The 14,469-nt window shown below is 39.7% G+C and overlaps 1 protein-coding gene across 3 annotated transcripts in view; it reads right to left on the bottom strand.

Annotated features, from left to right (window-relative positions):
- NAV2 (neuron navigator 2) overlaps positions 1-14,469 on the bottom strand; it is a 429,887-nt gene that overhangs the window by 128,316 nt on the left and 287,102 nt on the right. For 2 of the 3 annotated variants that reach the window (XM_014951613.1, XM_014951612.1), the window contains exons 5-6: positions 9,034-9,304; positions 4,018-4,175 (exon numbers count right to left, since the gene is read on the bottom strand). In XM_014951613.1, the coding sequence (XP_014807099.1) occupies positions 4,018-4,175; positions 9,034-9,304 (429 nt within the window). Of the gene's footprint in view, positions 1-4,017; positions 4,176-7,285; positions 7,355-9,033; positions 9,305-14,469 lie in introns of all 3 variants that reach the window. The other variant, XM_014951611.1, reaches the window with a different exon arrangement.

The following is a 14,469-nucleotide window of genomic DNA, read 5'->3' as shown; positions in this document are numbered from 1 at the left end:
TAGAAGAGAAGTCTCAAAAGAAAGCATGTAAGGCTGCCACATTACTATATCACTTCATAAACATACTGGATATGGCATATTAACTTGATGTTTCCTACAGCTTCATAAACTCAGCAATTTCATAGACCGTGGATCCAAATACAGGAACTGAGTACCTGAAGATCAGTGAAGACACTGGATATATGAGGGTGTTCAAAACTAGTCAAAAATACTCACCATTTTTCAGAACTGCAGGCTGATATCAAAGCATGTCCCAAAAGACACTCTGTTGTGTGTAGCTAAGCAAAATACTGAAATAAACTCATGAGAAAAGGTACTGCATCACAGTCTTTACTGAATTGTATGCTTCAATATTTAAGTTTCTTTCTTGATACTCCCTAGGACACGGTTCTGCTCCTTCTTGCCATGGACAAAAAATAGTTTCCTTTATAAAATTTTGGCTATTTTTTATTTGGTGATCATATTAGACAATTTGAAGGACATGGTAACATGTAGGTTCAAGATAACTGGTAATAATACTTTACATACAGGCACAGAAATGCAAAACTCATCTGCCTCTTTAAATTTCTTAGAAATGCTTTTGATTGTTGAGATGAGTTTCTTTAGTGACCTTGGGAAGCGGCTGATGCTTTTCATGCTGTAGTACGCTTGAGGTGTTAAAGAATACAAAAGGACAAGAAAGTAAAGCACAGGTATACTTACATATGCATGGACTAAATAATTCTGACAATTCAGAAGTGAATTAAAAGGCTCCAATTGTATGAAGGGATTATGATGAGATCAAAAAATCGTAAGCCTGAGTGGCTCATTTTTTCTCCACAATCCAAATATGCAATTAGATTTTAATTACATTTTTCTTAAGAAAAAGAGCTTGTAACAGCATTTGCACACATTAAAATACCCTGCCTAGAATGTAACCACAATTATAAATGGCTAATCACCGTGACAATAAATGGAAAAAAAATGTACCACAGTGTGTTACCACTTTATGCCAGGAATGAGGGCACTGGAATTCCTACAAGTTTGAAGGCAATTTCACATATAAACTGTAGGGCTAACTCCAAAAAGCAAGCTAAACCTGTCATAACCTCAAAGAAGGTGTCTGTACGACTGAACTAGGTGCCTAAGTCAACCTTACCTCTTCTCCACACCTTGAAACTGGTGTCAGACTACACGCCAATACTGAGCAAAGCAAGATGAAATACCGAAGACCCAAGGAAGTGAGACTGGCATCTCTTTACGTGTGCTCCTTTGCTAAGAGTGCGTATGCATCTCACAACAAACATGCATGTGCATCCAAGAATCTCTTATTTTTATCCAATGGTGTAATTGTTTTCCACGTTACACAAATCCTTTCCCCAAGATTTCGAGAAAACCAGAGGTCTCATCATTAATTGACTAATGGAATCTTTCAAAAAAATCTAGGTTATTTGTTTTCCAGTAGCTAGCTATTCCTCCATGCTCCATTTACTGTCCTTTTCATTTCTGATGTATTCTGTTTCAATTAATGCCCTTTCATTGCCACAAGACACAGACGATTGACTAACACGACAATTCACATTTGGAGGGAAAGGCCACAGATGAATAAAAGCTGAAAGTTACAACCTCCTTTGTAAGAAATGACTCAAATGAACTGCACTTAAGGCCACCTTCTATCACAAAGTCACCACTTGTGCCAAAACAGCCAGATTTCTCTTCCTCCTGTTTCCTTCCTCTAAAAACACACGACGGAGCTAGAGCTGTGTAAAGAGATGAAAACTTACCAAGACTGGCACACAACATGGTCGTGTAAGTCTCATTTCCTCAGGCAAAACACAGGATATGGGTCAGAAAACTTGAATTGTCTTAGCACTTCGACAATACTTTGTCTGGCAACGTTACAATTAACTTAAAATAAGCCAAAAAATTTGTCGGACCAACTGCTTTTGTTTCTCATGGATGCAGACCAACTTTCTGTCATGATTATATTTTTAAGTAAAGTTGAAGTTCAACTTACATAAGCCTTCATTATTTTTTTTTTTAAGACCATAATTTATGGGTGGAAATTTTGACCAGAGCAATATTATGAGTATTTAATGCAACTAAAGCTAAAAACCAACTTTGTTTCTTTCAGTCATTTGTAATATTCATCAGAAGCAGATGATCTTGTATGCTTCTTCAGCAACCACTTTATCTTTCTGAACAGATGGATTACAATGAGGAATGAGGGTTCATAGAACTATGTCCCTAAAAGAAGCTGATGTTTAAGTTACTCAGTTGACAAATTATTGTTATTTCTCTGTATGTGGGAGGACTTTTTTTTTTCTTTCTTAATTTTTTTTTTTAAAAACTGAAACCAAACTTTCTTCACTAAGTAATCTCAGTAAATTAAGAAAAAGCTAAGATAGTTCAAGTTCTCTCTTCAATGCAGCCTAACAGCATAGCACCCATAGACAGGTAGGGATCATCAAGCCAACCAACATGTGGCCCAGGACCCGACACATCCTGCATCATCTCTCCCCAGTCCAGTAGTTCGAGGACACGAGCAGAAGAGGAGAGCATTGACAAGGAGGACGCAGAGGGAGACTGGGGAGATATTACACAGGAAAACAAGGTTTCACCAGTTCTTCTGCTCATGCCATACCTTGTCAGCTCCTTCTTTTAACTGAAAGCCAGATCGACTTCAGATATAGAGATGACTACTACATGCTGATGCTACAGTTAAATCATTACAGTTTACATAGCAAACCTTCTAAGATAGTAAACATGGATTTACCAAGGTAGTATGTTGCTTTATTAGCATATTATGCTATTATAATATAATTATGATGATTATTCTATTCAGTTGTGAGTGTAATTTTCTTCTTTTACAAGGTCTGATCAGGGGGATTCAGAATGTCCCTGGAGGATGCTGAGGTCCCTCCATTGCCATCATCACAAGATGAGGTTTTGGGCTGTAATGGCTAGATGGGGTAATATTCCAAAATCCAATGATAAGCAGTCATAGGACAACAGTTTTTAGAGAAGGAAAAACCACAATTTCCTGAAAAGAAACAAGCACGAGAACCCCAGGCAAGTTGAACCATACCAGTATTTTTCCCTCAAGCAAAATCCTCATTACTGTTAATAGAAATTAGACACGCACAACAAGGACACTCTAAGCCTAAAGGCTGCGACTGCCAAGTCACTGCAAGAAGATCGTACTGAAATCCAGTGCTGACCTATCTTCCTAAGTGCAATGACTTGGTTACAGACACAGAATTAGCTGCCAGCCTACGCCAACAATCTGGCCGCATCAGAGTGATTTGCTCATTTCTCACCAGTCACATCTCCCCAAAACTCCCCTGGGTCAATGCTCCCTCATAGAGCTCAGAGCTACAAACTCGAGGTAATGAACGCTGGCAGATTACCAGCCTAGTGAATGGACACAAAGTCAGTAAATGTCATTCAAAAAAGCAGCTCTTCAGACAGAACAGGGTACTTGACATTTCTGATGCACCGCCACAGACACGGTTTCACTGCAACATTTCTAAAACTATAACCTGCTCCCGTCTTCGCTATACGATTCTTGAGATTAAACCATGCACTTTTGTGACTTAAAGGATTTGCCACAATAGCAGAGGAATGGAAAGCAAATGGTACTACTTATCATACAAAAACGTTGTAGAAATCTTTACTTTCATTTTCCATTCCTGTCAAACCACTCATCAAAATGTCTATTTTTTGATTCATTTACTCCCCCTTATCTGTGTTTGAAGCAAAATGAAAAATACAGGTTTCATGACTGCCAGTATTTCTGGGAGCTATTTTTAACACAGCTGTACCTTTAGGACAGCAAGTCACAACTTCAGTTATACTAAAGGAGGGCTATACCTTTTTCAAGAAAGCCAGCTGGTTTTTGCATTGTAAAGATCATATTTTCAACATTTAGCTTTGAGATAGTCTTACAACTCCTGGAGCTTCATGGAAAAATCACTTTCCCCCAAACAAAGCCACCGTTAAGAAAAATCTGAGGACGTCAAAATCTCAAGCACTTACCTTTGTCATTGCTACTTGTTGGGGTCGGAGGGGGAAGTCCAGGCTTGGATTTGTCATAATTGTTAAAGCTCTGGCTGCGTCGATTGTTGGCACTAATAGAACCACGAGCTTTGGCCTCACTGCCTGCAGTGGACACCCTCGTGGTAGGGCCTGGAAGTCTGATGAAAGAATTACAATACAATTAAATATATTTACAAAGCACTCTGGGAAAGAAACTATGGAATACCATGCATAAGCTGGAAAAAAAAAAAAGGATCAATACCACAAAGATATATGCATAAGCCTTTGTTCTTTTATAATAACAAATTAAAAAAAATCCTATATGAAAAATATATGGCAAACAAGCTACAGTTTGAATTGTTTTACATCAGAAAAAACCCTGAGACACTTCTCTTCTTAAACCAGATTGCTGGGTACTTTATTATATCCTGGACACATAAGGGCTACCCTTATTTTGGAAATTACAATGAGACAGGTCATGGCTGCCTTTTCCCTTGTAGTGAAGCACATCACATCTCTGCTCTGAAAGCTACCCAAGCCTAGCAGCCAAACCCAGCAGAACTTTAATTTGGTTTAATTATTTGAGCCTAAAAAAAATCACACAAAGTTTTAAGTGCCCCCTCTTCGGGCAACCACATTATCAGTGAGCTGGTATAAACCTCTGGTTTTAACTGGGTCAGTTTCTTCCAGCATTTCCTTACTGTACCCTGTATTCACAAGATTTACCTGTTCACCTAGAAAAAAAACGTAGTTAGGATTCTGGATTAAGTAGACAGGGAGGGATACTACTTTCATGCTTTTCAGGCAAAAGGGGAGGGGGAAGACTTTTCTAAAAAGCCCAAAAGAATTAAGAAAGCCACTGGCATCACATCTCAGAACAGTATGTCTGCTTGAGTCCTTCAAAGTCAAAGTTCATGCATAAAGTTTCCATGTTTGTGATGTACTTTGTGCACTAATGAGCACATATTTCTACATTCCAAATAGATGAAATATTAAGAATTCACAGATTTGGTAGTTGCTCAAAACACATACTGAAGATGGTTAGTGAAACAGCTCACTGTTTTGAAAACCACATTAAAAGATAGAACCAGTTCCTTTCACCTACAGTAGCAATGCAAGGGACCACTCTTTGCCATCTTTCTATTTTCTGTATTGTAGAATCTCTTGAAAACTTCTTTATATAAACCAGAAAAAAATCAAATTGTCTTAAATAACCTTGTCAATAATAGACTACAATGAAGAAGTCCCAGTTGTCAGAGAATAGGGATGCAACTGACCAAATCCCCGTGGTGGCTATGGGAAGGAGGAGAAGCCAGGAAGGAATCTGGCAGCGCTTCCCGAATAAGCTGACTTCTCCGAGACTAGTGAAGAAATAGGAAATATGAAAAGAAACATGAAGGAGAAGAGCAAAAAAATGTCAGAAGCTGCATGCACATGCTTTCAAAGATCAAAAGAGGATCAAACAGAAGGGCATCATTCAAATACAAAACCAAAAATTAATTTACAAACTCAAACTACCACAGATCTGGCACAGCACATCATGGTTCTGAGGTTGACTTTGCTGAAGCCTCTTGGACAAACCCCTCAATTTATCCAGCCTTTTTCAACACTGGGGGGTGCTAGAAAGTTGTATACAGTCATCACTGCAGCAAGGTGTGAATGGGAACACCCCAGAGATGCTTCCTCCACCGTAGGGGAGACTACACGGGAAGAAGCAGAGGCAAAGTGGGGACAAACACTCTTTCTAACAACTTCTGTTAGTAAGAACTTAGAAGTCACCAAGGTAAGTAAGTTCATTAAGAGTTTGCTTTACTTAATAGGAAATGAGTTTGACTTCTTACAGGCAGGAAAGATGCACGAGGTACCTCAGCTGAAAGTTTCTACAGGATGATAACCCATTGAGAGTACGGGTTGACCACTGCAGGAAGGCTGCTAGAGCCCCCAGTACTGGGAGGGGAGTTTTCCAGCAGGGCTTGGCAGGAGGGAAGGTTCTTGTACCGATGGGTAAGAAAAGGCTCCACACACATGCCCACACAGGTTTTGCAAATGTGTCAACATTTTAAAATAAATAAAGCTACTCCCACCATGTGACCACTCAAGAAGTGACAAGTTTTTGATTCAAGTCAGTATTGTCACTGCCAATAACAACATACTGAGAATAAAAAAACCTAAGTGCTAAAAACACTCTTGAAGACATCATCTCTCTTAGATTCTCTCCTCCCCCCCCTTGTTTAACTGACTGATTCTAAGTCCCTGCCTTTGGTGTTGGGCCAAGATATTTCACAGCAGTGCCAGTGAAATTTTGGGAAAAAAATAGGCTCAAGGAGATGTTTCTAGCTTCCTGCTATGAGAGAAAAGGTACTGAGCTTGGAGAATACTCTCCATCTCTACTCTTCAGCACCTCTTCTAGGCAAATATGAACTGTCACGCCATAATTACAATCAACAGAGAACGTGAAAGGGAACCAAGGGACATTTTAACAGGGGTTATACTGCAGACCTTCACTGTTGTCATAAAAGAAATAAGATGGGGGAAATAAATCCAAATTGTAAAGCAGAACTAACAATATCTACAAACTTGCCAAGCTGAATAAAAATCTTAAGTAATAGTACACAAGCTTAGCAAAAATGGTATAGTATAGTTTACCAACATATAACTACATTAAAATTCCTAGTAAAAGATTTTAATATATAATAATAGTAAAAGTGAACATGATTAATAGCCAAATTAATAACATAGAAAACCTTATGATCACTGCGATGAGATGGTCATATGAGCTGGCATGCAAGTCATGCTGGGATTCAGGAAAAAAATTGACTGAAATACCTAGAAATCATTTTCAGGGAGTTTAGATGTGCTCAGCTTCAGAGCACTGGGGAGTGCAGGAGCTCTGATGAGACATGGTGCACATGATGCTCTCCTTACTACCTAAGACTCCAGCCTGATGCTAGATTCAATAATTCAGATATAAATACAAGTAATACAGATGCGTACAGTGGGGAGAGAACTCCCAGAACCATGTTTTGTTCTCAAAAGCAAAAGCTCATAAGGACAAGAAAACCAAATTATTTTCTTGCAGGCCAAAGTGCATTCCACACCTTAAGAAAAAAAATTTAAAATCCATCGAACACTTCCACGTTCCAGCTGTTTGTAGAAAGCCTAGTTACAAATAAGGAGGTAAATATTTTCAAATGGGAACCCTAAACATGCATCCAGAAGTACTGCCAAAGGATTATTCATGCTTTGCAGAAGATGAAGAAATGCTAACCTAGAAGACTTTTTCTGACCGAGAGTGAATCGGATGATTTTGCTTTGAGATGAGTCCCTGGGAGATGCACTGTATGACAGGAAAGAAAAAGCGGAAGATAACATTGAACAAAGAAACTTTTTTTTTTTTAAGCTGCTGAATTTAGTAATTTGCTTTAGGGAGGAAAGAGTTTTTATGAATTTCCCAGGAAAAAAAGTTTCCTAAGGATAACTTTATGTCAAAACTCCTAAAATTGGAAATGAATTAATTTTTACTGAGCAATGAACATGCAATTCAGCATGCAAACCCCAACTTTATTACCCTTGTCTTTTTCAATCTGTTGCTATATATATTTTTTTTCTGCAGAATCTGAGCAATTTCACTTCAGTACATACTACAAAAACATTAAATTTAAGACCTTCAGGTTAGATTTTTTAAAAATTATTTGAAACCCAGCACAATCCACATGATGGACTGAAAATATCAAAGCAATATTCAAATGGTCCCATGAATCCTTAAGTATTTTTGACAGAAACGTCGCAGAAATATGTTCAACTACATCTTTGTTTTACAGTAGTTATTTCCTGTTGAAGTTTATACATGTTGTAGAAACACTGTGTTTTTCAATTATACAAAAATACTGTTTACGCACAAAATAAGTGTGATTCATGAAGAAACACATAAGCAAAAAAAAATGAGTTCTCAGTAATCTCACTTGGAAGGCCTCATTTAAACTCTTTATACCCTTCATAAAGCATCACTTAAGCTAGCGTTCACCTTCATGTGTCATTTTAACACAAATAAGCCTTCATTTAACTCGAGGTATTTAAAAAAGCAAAACAAAACCCTTCATACATAAGTAATTGTGCAATTATGGCTTCAGCATTTAATCCTGTCCATTTACCCCCCCTAAGACTCACTCTCTTAGCAGTGGGAGGGTCAGACAAGCAGAAGGCTGTACGTCTATTCACGGTGGTATTGACTTCATAAATAACTACTATTCTAACCTGCAAAGAGCACTCATACTACTAAAGACACTCAAGAGACAAAGACACACTTATTTATCTGTGTTCTGATCTAGGAGTGCCAACAAACACCAACTGTGAGAATTATTTTTCATGTAAGTCAGTAGCTTTTTATTTTTGACCAATAAGCCTGGATTTGATTTGGGCTGTCACCACCTGTGAGGAGCTCTATTTCTTTTACCACTGCCAGCACCTTCCACTTCTTAGTGAGGACTGAAATTCTTGTCAACTGAGAACCAAAGTGGGTTTTCACCAAAGTATATATTCTATAATGGCAATGATATGAGTGCTTTGCAAGTAGAAAGAAGCAAAAGGAACACTGGGAAAAACATCCATATAAAATACTGTGGTTACTTGGTCCAGCAGGTATTTTACACCCACTGGACTGCATATTTCCAGCACTGAGAACATATTTAAGAACATCAGTTTTGATTCCCAAAGGCGTGAAGTCAACTGCTACCTAGCGTTCCATTTCCAACCCACTCTTTATTCTAGAGTGGACCTAATGAAAGATTCTTTGTTTTTTAAAGACCTTTAACAAGAAGAAAAAAAAAAAAAAAAGAAAAGTTTTGCTTTGGGATTTGGATTTGTTTGGAACCAAAACTAGAACAAGAAATTCAGGCAGAAGGTATTGGAGAAACCTGCTCCTCCTGTGAGGACAGTAGCTCAAAAAAAAAAAAAAAAAAAAAGAAATAAACAGTGAAAAAAAACCCTACCCAACCAATATAAAGGAAATGTCCCCACCTGGACTGCATTTCGGGTTGTGCTTTGAACTGATGCTGCGCAGCTGGTGGGGGCTGTTGGCACAGGGTCTGGAGCGAAGCCGGCACCTGCTGCTGTGGTACCCCCACCGGGCACTGGGATGGAGGCCCCGCTTGCTGGGACACGGGGGGAGGCTGCTGGGAGGGATGCTGTTGTGATGGTTGCTGCTTCTGCGGCTGCTGTTGCTGTTGCTTGTACCGAGATAAACTGAAGAAAAGGCCCAAGATGGCCTTTAGATTCCCATTCCTGATTTCTGTAAGGCAATGGTCAGAAGTCACTCGTCAGCCACCAGTTGTTTCTCTCCGAGAGCACAGCGGGTCAACTTCTGCTCTCTTCCTAACGCCGCCTGAACTCAGCCCCTTTAGGATATGACAGCCTCTCTGCACATCCAATCCCCTGTACAGCCGAGCACCAACTACAAATAACTAACTAATTTCTCCCCGGCGGTGACTGCACGATGCCTTCCATTTCTGTGGGGCCTGTGTGCTAGCACCACTGTGCTTAAAAGAATAGTTTCTTTAAACTAAAGTAACTAGAAAAAGCCCCAAAACAAAAACTCCCCAAGCTTATTAACAATGGCACACTGAAAATGATTTCTCAATCCTAAATCTGCACAAGGAAGAGAAACTACTCAGTTATCACACAGTATTATATCATTTCTGGAATACCAGACTAATTGTTTCCACTAAGAAAATCTGATGCAAGTTTCGCATTTAGAAAATATGATTATTGGGTGAAATAGCTGTACTAAACCAGGTAATTACCAGTTTGTTGCTATCCCAAAGCACATAAAGAATGGATACCCAATATACTTAAAGATAGCTTGACAGTGAACATACAGACATTTCAATTCCTAAAAGTCATCCTCTTCTTCTATGCAGTATCAAATGTGAAAATGTAAAACCTAACAGAAATACGAAGATAAAGGGATGCACTTAACAGCTGTATCATAATCAATATGCAAGAGGGCCCATTCAATCTTGCAGACAACCTTGAGAATGTGCTGCAATTTAATAACTTAGCAAGTTTAATTCCCTAAATTAAAATAGTGAATTAAGAAAGCTACATCAAGCAGCTGAACTTTTGCATGAGCTATACAGACCATGAGCTAATGAAACGTAGTGTTGCCCTGTGCCTTTTCAATCCCTCTTCGTGGATTAGTACGAGAGGAAAAGAAAAGGACGTGTGGCTAAGTACAAAAGTGAGAATCAGAACTTTATTTTCTGTTCTCAGTTCTGGCTGAAAGGTTGCTCTGACTCTGCAACGGGCCCTGCTCGATCCTTTACTCCATCTCTGAGACACGTTCCTGCTCACGTTGCCCACCTTTGCTGCGTAACAAGATTCCGTCATTAACACCAAGCTTTTTCCCAAGCAAATCTCAGGCTCATGGCTTAAAAATTTTGCTCCCTTTTCTACACCAGCTTCCAGCTTTGGTCTCCTTGTCTACCAACATCTCAATCTACCTTTTCTTCCTAGCCACTAATCTAATTTCTTTTCTTCCTTCATGTTGTTTTGGCCTATGCCCATCTCCTGAACAACTCTTAGACCTTATCTAAGTGGTGCTGGTCATTACCCAGACCCAAGATACTCCTTTGCTTTCCTCTCCTACTTCTTGACTAAATTTCCTTACCTTTTTTTGACTCCCTGCAGCCTAGCCCCTCTCCGCCAGTGCTCTTTCCCATCACTACCCCTGTTCTCTTGTTTAATTGATTATCAATCCCAAGGCCCTTTAGCAGCCATTTTCTGTCTTCCTTCGTTTTCTTTGCCAATTTTAGTCTCTTCCTGGACACTGGGGTCCCCAATGAATCTTGCCTGTTTCCCCTTTTCCAAGTCCACTCCTGCTCCCATGCAGTATCATGCCACGAACCAAGCCCCCTCCCGCTGTCACCAGCATCTGCATCAGGCAGGTTCCTCCTCTCATCTGCCTGACAGGATAGAAGTAGGCAATAAAGTGAAACGGATACAAAAGACAAAAAAGAGCACAGTAAAAAGGATCTCTTTATCTTCAGTAAAGAAATCAAATTACTCATGGGGATTGTAAGGAAAGTAGCACTTCATCACAGGCCAACATATAACTAAGCAGACCCAGAGGCACTGGGAAGTTTAACTACACAAACATGGGCCAGAAGATAAAAGAAATTACCATGGGTTTGCATGTTTAAACTTAGCAAAGCCATACATAACTGGAAACGAGGATTTGATTTCCATGTGAAGTGAGAGGCAATTATAAAAATAACCTCACCTAAAACCTGTTGCTTTCTGTATCTGTCTGTCTTCTGCTGTATATATTAGAAGACCAACCTGCTTTTGACACTTTTGTAAGGTGACCAAAAAGCAATAATCAAAAGGAAAGCACCCTTAATGATTTTCAAAAGAAGCAGTCTCTTTCTCTCTGGGTTTTAAGCAAAATGTCTCAAACAGGACTTTCAGAGGCAGTTTTGTTTCTCTTATCTTACAGACAGGCTGAGGTAATTCGCCTGGCAGCGTGCCCCTGCACTTTGCACAAAAAGAGTATTTCAAAGAGTCCTTCAACCTCACCGCTCTCTGCCCATCAGTGCGGTCTCAACTGCTTCCTGCTTTAACTCCCCTCCACTCCATGCATCAGCTTAAAAATGCAGATTAACCAAAATAAGGACAGGCATGTCACCCACCTCTTTTAAATCTGGAGCCCAAAATGACTCGTCTGGTATATCTGAAACAAACACTCTAAACGTTTGGGAGGAAACTGGAATTTGGTTTTCAGAGAAACCACACAAATCTACCCTTTGGAAATTTCCATCCTGGAGTATTTCCCTCGCTGCTTATTTCACCTACAGCTGGAACTTCCACCACTGTGTCTTGCCAATCACCCTTCTCTGTCTTCACAAAAATATACTAGAATTGGTGGAAATTTAAAAAAAAAAAAAAATTAAAAAAAATCCGTGCAGGACAAAGACAAGGTGAAGAAAGGTCTGCTGGATAGATTACTAGAGAAATGTCATTATGTGATTCCTCTAACATTTGTGAATGAAATTTTTGTGAATCCCAAACTACTCATTGTGTAGAGAATACACATCATCGAAGCAAACCAATGAAGAAGAAAAACCGTCCATCGCTTATTTAGTCAAGCTTGTTTGCATCTGCTTCTGCAAATCGTATTCTGTAAAGCACATGGGACTAGAAAAGCTGGAACTAGCTTACACGGACTAGACTGGTTAGCCAAACTGGCCAGCAGGAGTACAAATTAAGAATCTCTGCACGTTTCTTATTTTGCATCTATCCTGTCAGAAAACAGGGCTGTCGTATATATGTACCATTCACCCTTAAATACAGTAGGTGTCCGCTTCTGTCACCTTACACCAGCCCCTTCTGGCTGACCACTGAGGGATCTTGCCTGCAGTCCCCATCCATCCTTCTTAGCTCATTGAAGAGGTGAGACAAGACGGTCTGCTGAACAGAACAAAAAAGCAGGAAATTCCATCCATAGCGAATTATGGGAAAGGAGAGAAAGGGCCAAAATAACCACAAGCGTGTTTGAATTTAAGACAGAATGGTGAGGTGTAGATACAGTCGATCCAGGATATGTCATGAAGTAGAGACAGACTCAACCTCAGTCAGCACATGCTCTAGGGTGACGGGACTCCAAGCTGACTTGAGGGATCCAAAGCTACCGAAACAGCTCTGGGATGAACTTTGTAGACTCTGCTGAGGAATATGATCTCATTATGAACAATACTGAGAACTTCATAGAAACAAGGCAGGGAAATGCAAGGAGGAATTAACTCCCACCAGACACACTAGATCTCCAGGTATTTTTTGAGTTATTAAATAGAAATTTTTGGAAGACTGTACAGAACTGTACTCAATGTGGTATCATTAAAATTGGGCAGCGTGCTAAGTGCCCTACTCGGGTACATTTAGAACAGTGCTGTGGGGTATTTGTCCTGCAAAAACAAAGATTCCACCTTGACAACCAGAAAGGACATAAAAGACCTAAAATGGATGAACTGCAGAGGGAGCACGCTGAAATTCATTTACCTACTGAAGCGAGAATGTCACTTCAGAGGCAAAAGTCTAAGGTGAATCGTGATTGTTCCAAAGTCTAGTGAGAAGTCTTCTTTCATCACTTTATGGTTTCATGATTTGCTCAGCTGATCATTATCCAGCTAATCTGTTACCCAGAAGAGGTGCAGCTGCTATCTTTGACACCAATTTGAGTTTCTACTGCACATTTATGTTCTTCATAATCTTCAGAATCTTGGCCATGAAGAGATATCATGTGAAGGAGGGCAATCTTAGCTGGGCAGCTGCAATTCCAGGAGTCTAAAATCCAGCTCGGTGTGGAAACAAGTTTAAAAGCATGGGTATGGAGAGACAGCTCAAAGTGATGGACAATAAAAAAACTGCAGCAAGAAGAGCAAAGAATTTTCCAGCAACTCCACAGTTTTCTTTAGTAACTACAAACGGATAATTTAAGATTTAAGGATCTTTGAGAAGGGAATGCCTTTTTGGCTCCACGTTGCTGGGGATGTCCTCTCTCTAACATAGAATGGTCATCAGCATATCCTTAGCATCTTCATTGCATAAATCAATAAAAAAAGGCTACGTCTCAGTGGCATGCACATATCAAAGCGGGATTTTTTAATACTGGAAGGATATGACATATGAACTCCCAAATTATTTCAAGATTTAGGAGTCATCCAAATGCCAGTTTTGAATCACTGGCTTCCCTCCACACTAAAGCTGCACTACTGAAAAATACGTGTTCTCGAGCAACCCAGGAGACACTTCAATGTTTACTCCCATTTGGAAGCAATCACAATCTTCTACTTCCTCCTAGACGAAGATCTGCCAGTGAAGTAAACAAAGTTATTTGCAGTTGACCTTGCAGGTCTTGGCAACTTGTGCACAAATACTGGCTTGTTTGGTTACAGCACACTTCATTTTAAGTGATTCTATGTTCTCTTTGGTTCAGTTTCCCCCTCCTTCCTCAGCACAGTTAAGGAGTGACTAAGAACAGAAACTGAATTTCTTGTTGAATTCAAGTCTTTTTAACTTCATTATTAAAAAGGGTTCCTGCTCTCCTCCCCCTGTGTAGCTGTCACTCTTTTCCTTCAACATCAGTGATGGAGCCAGTAAATATTCGTATGTTGGCAGCAAACATTACTGCTCTCGTCTGAGCTTCTGTATGATTTAATATGTTAATTCCTAGACAGCATAAAAGAAAGGAAGAAATACAAAATCAGCAGAAGCCACAGGATAACCTACATCCTGCTGAGTCCGCCTTGTGATTTGGCGGGAGAGCGACGAACATTAATCATACTGTCCCTTCCCCAGTGTGAACAACACTACGCTGCCAACTCTGTACACTGAGCCAGTCTTCCCATCAACTCATCTGCTATTTTTCTTAGACTTTGTATAGTATCAAGACAGGTAAAT

Source organism: Calidris pugnax, unplaced genomic scaffold, assembly GCF_001431845.1.
Source record: "Calidris pugnax isolate Ruff unplaced genomic scaffold, ASM143184v1 scaffold183, whole genome shotgun sequence".
Lineage (NCBI taxonomy): Eukaryota > Metazoa > Chordata > Aves > Charadriiformes > Scolopacidae > Calidris > Calidris pugnax.
Note: the sequence above shows the minus strand (reverse complement) of the source record. Positions and strands in the feature narration are given on the sequence as shown.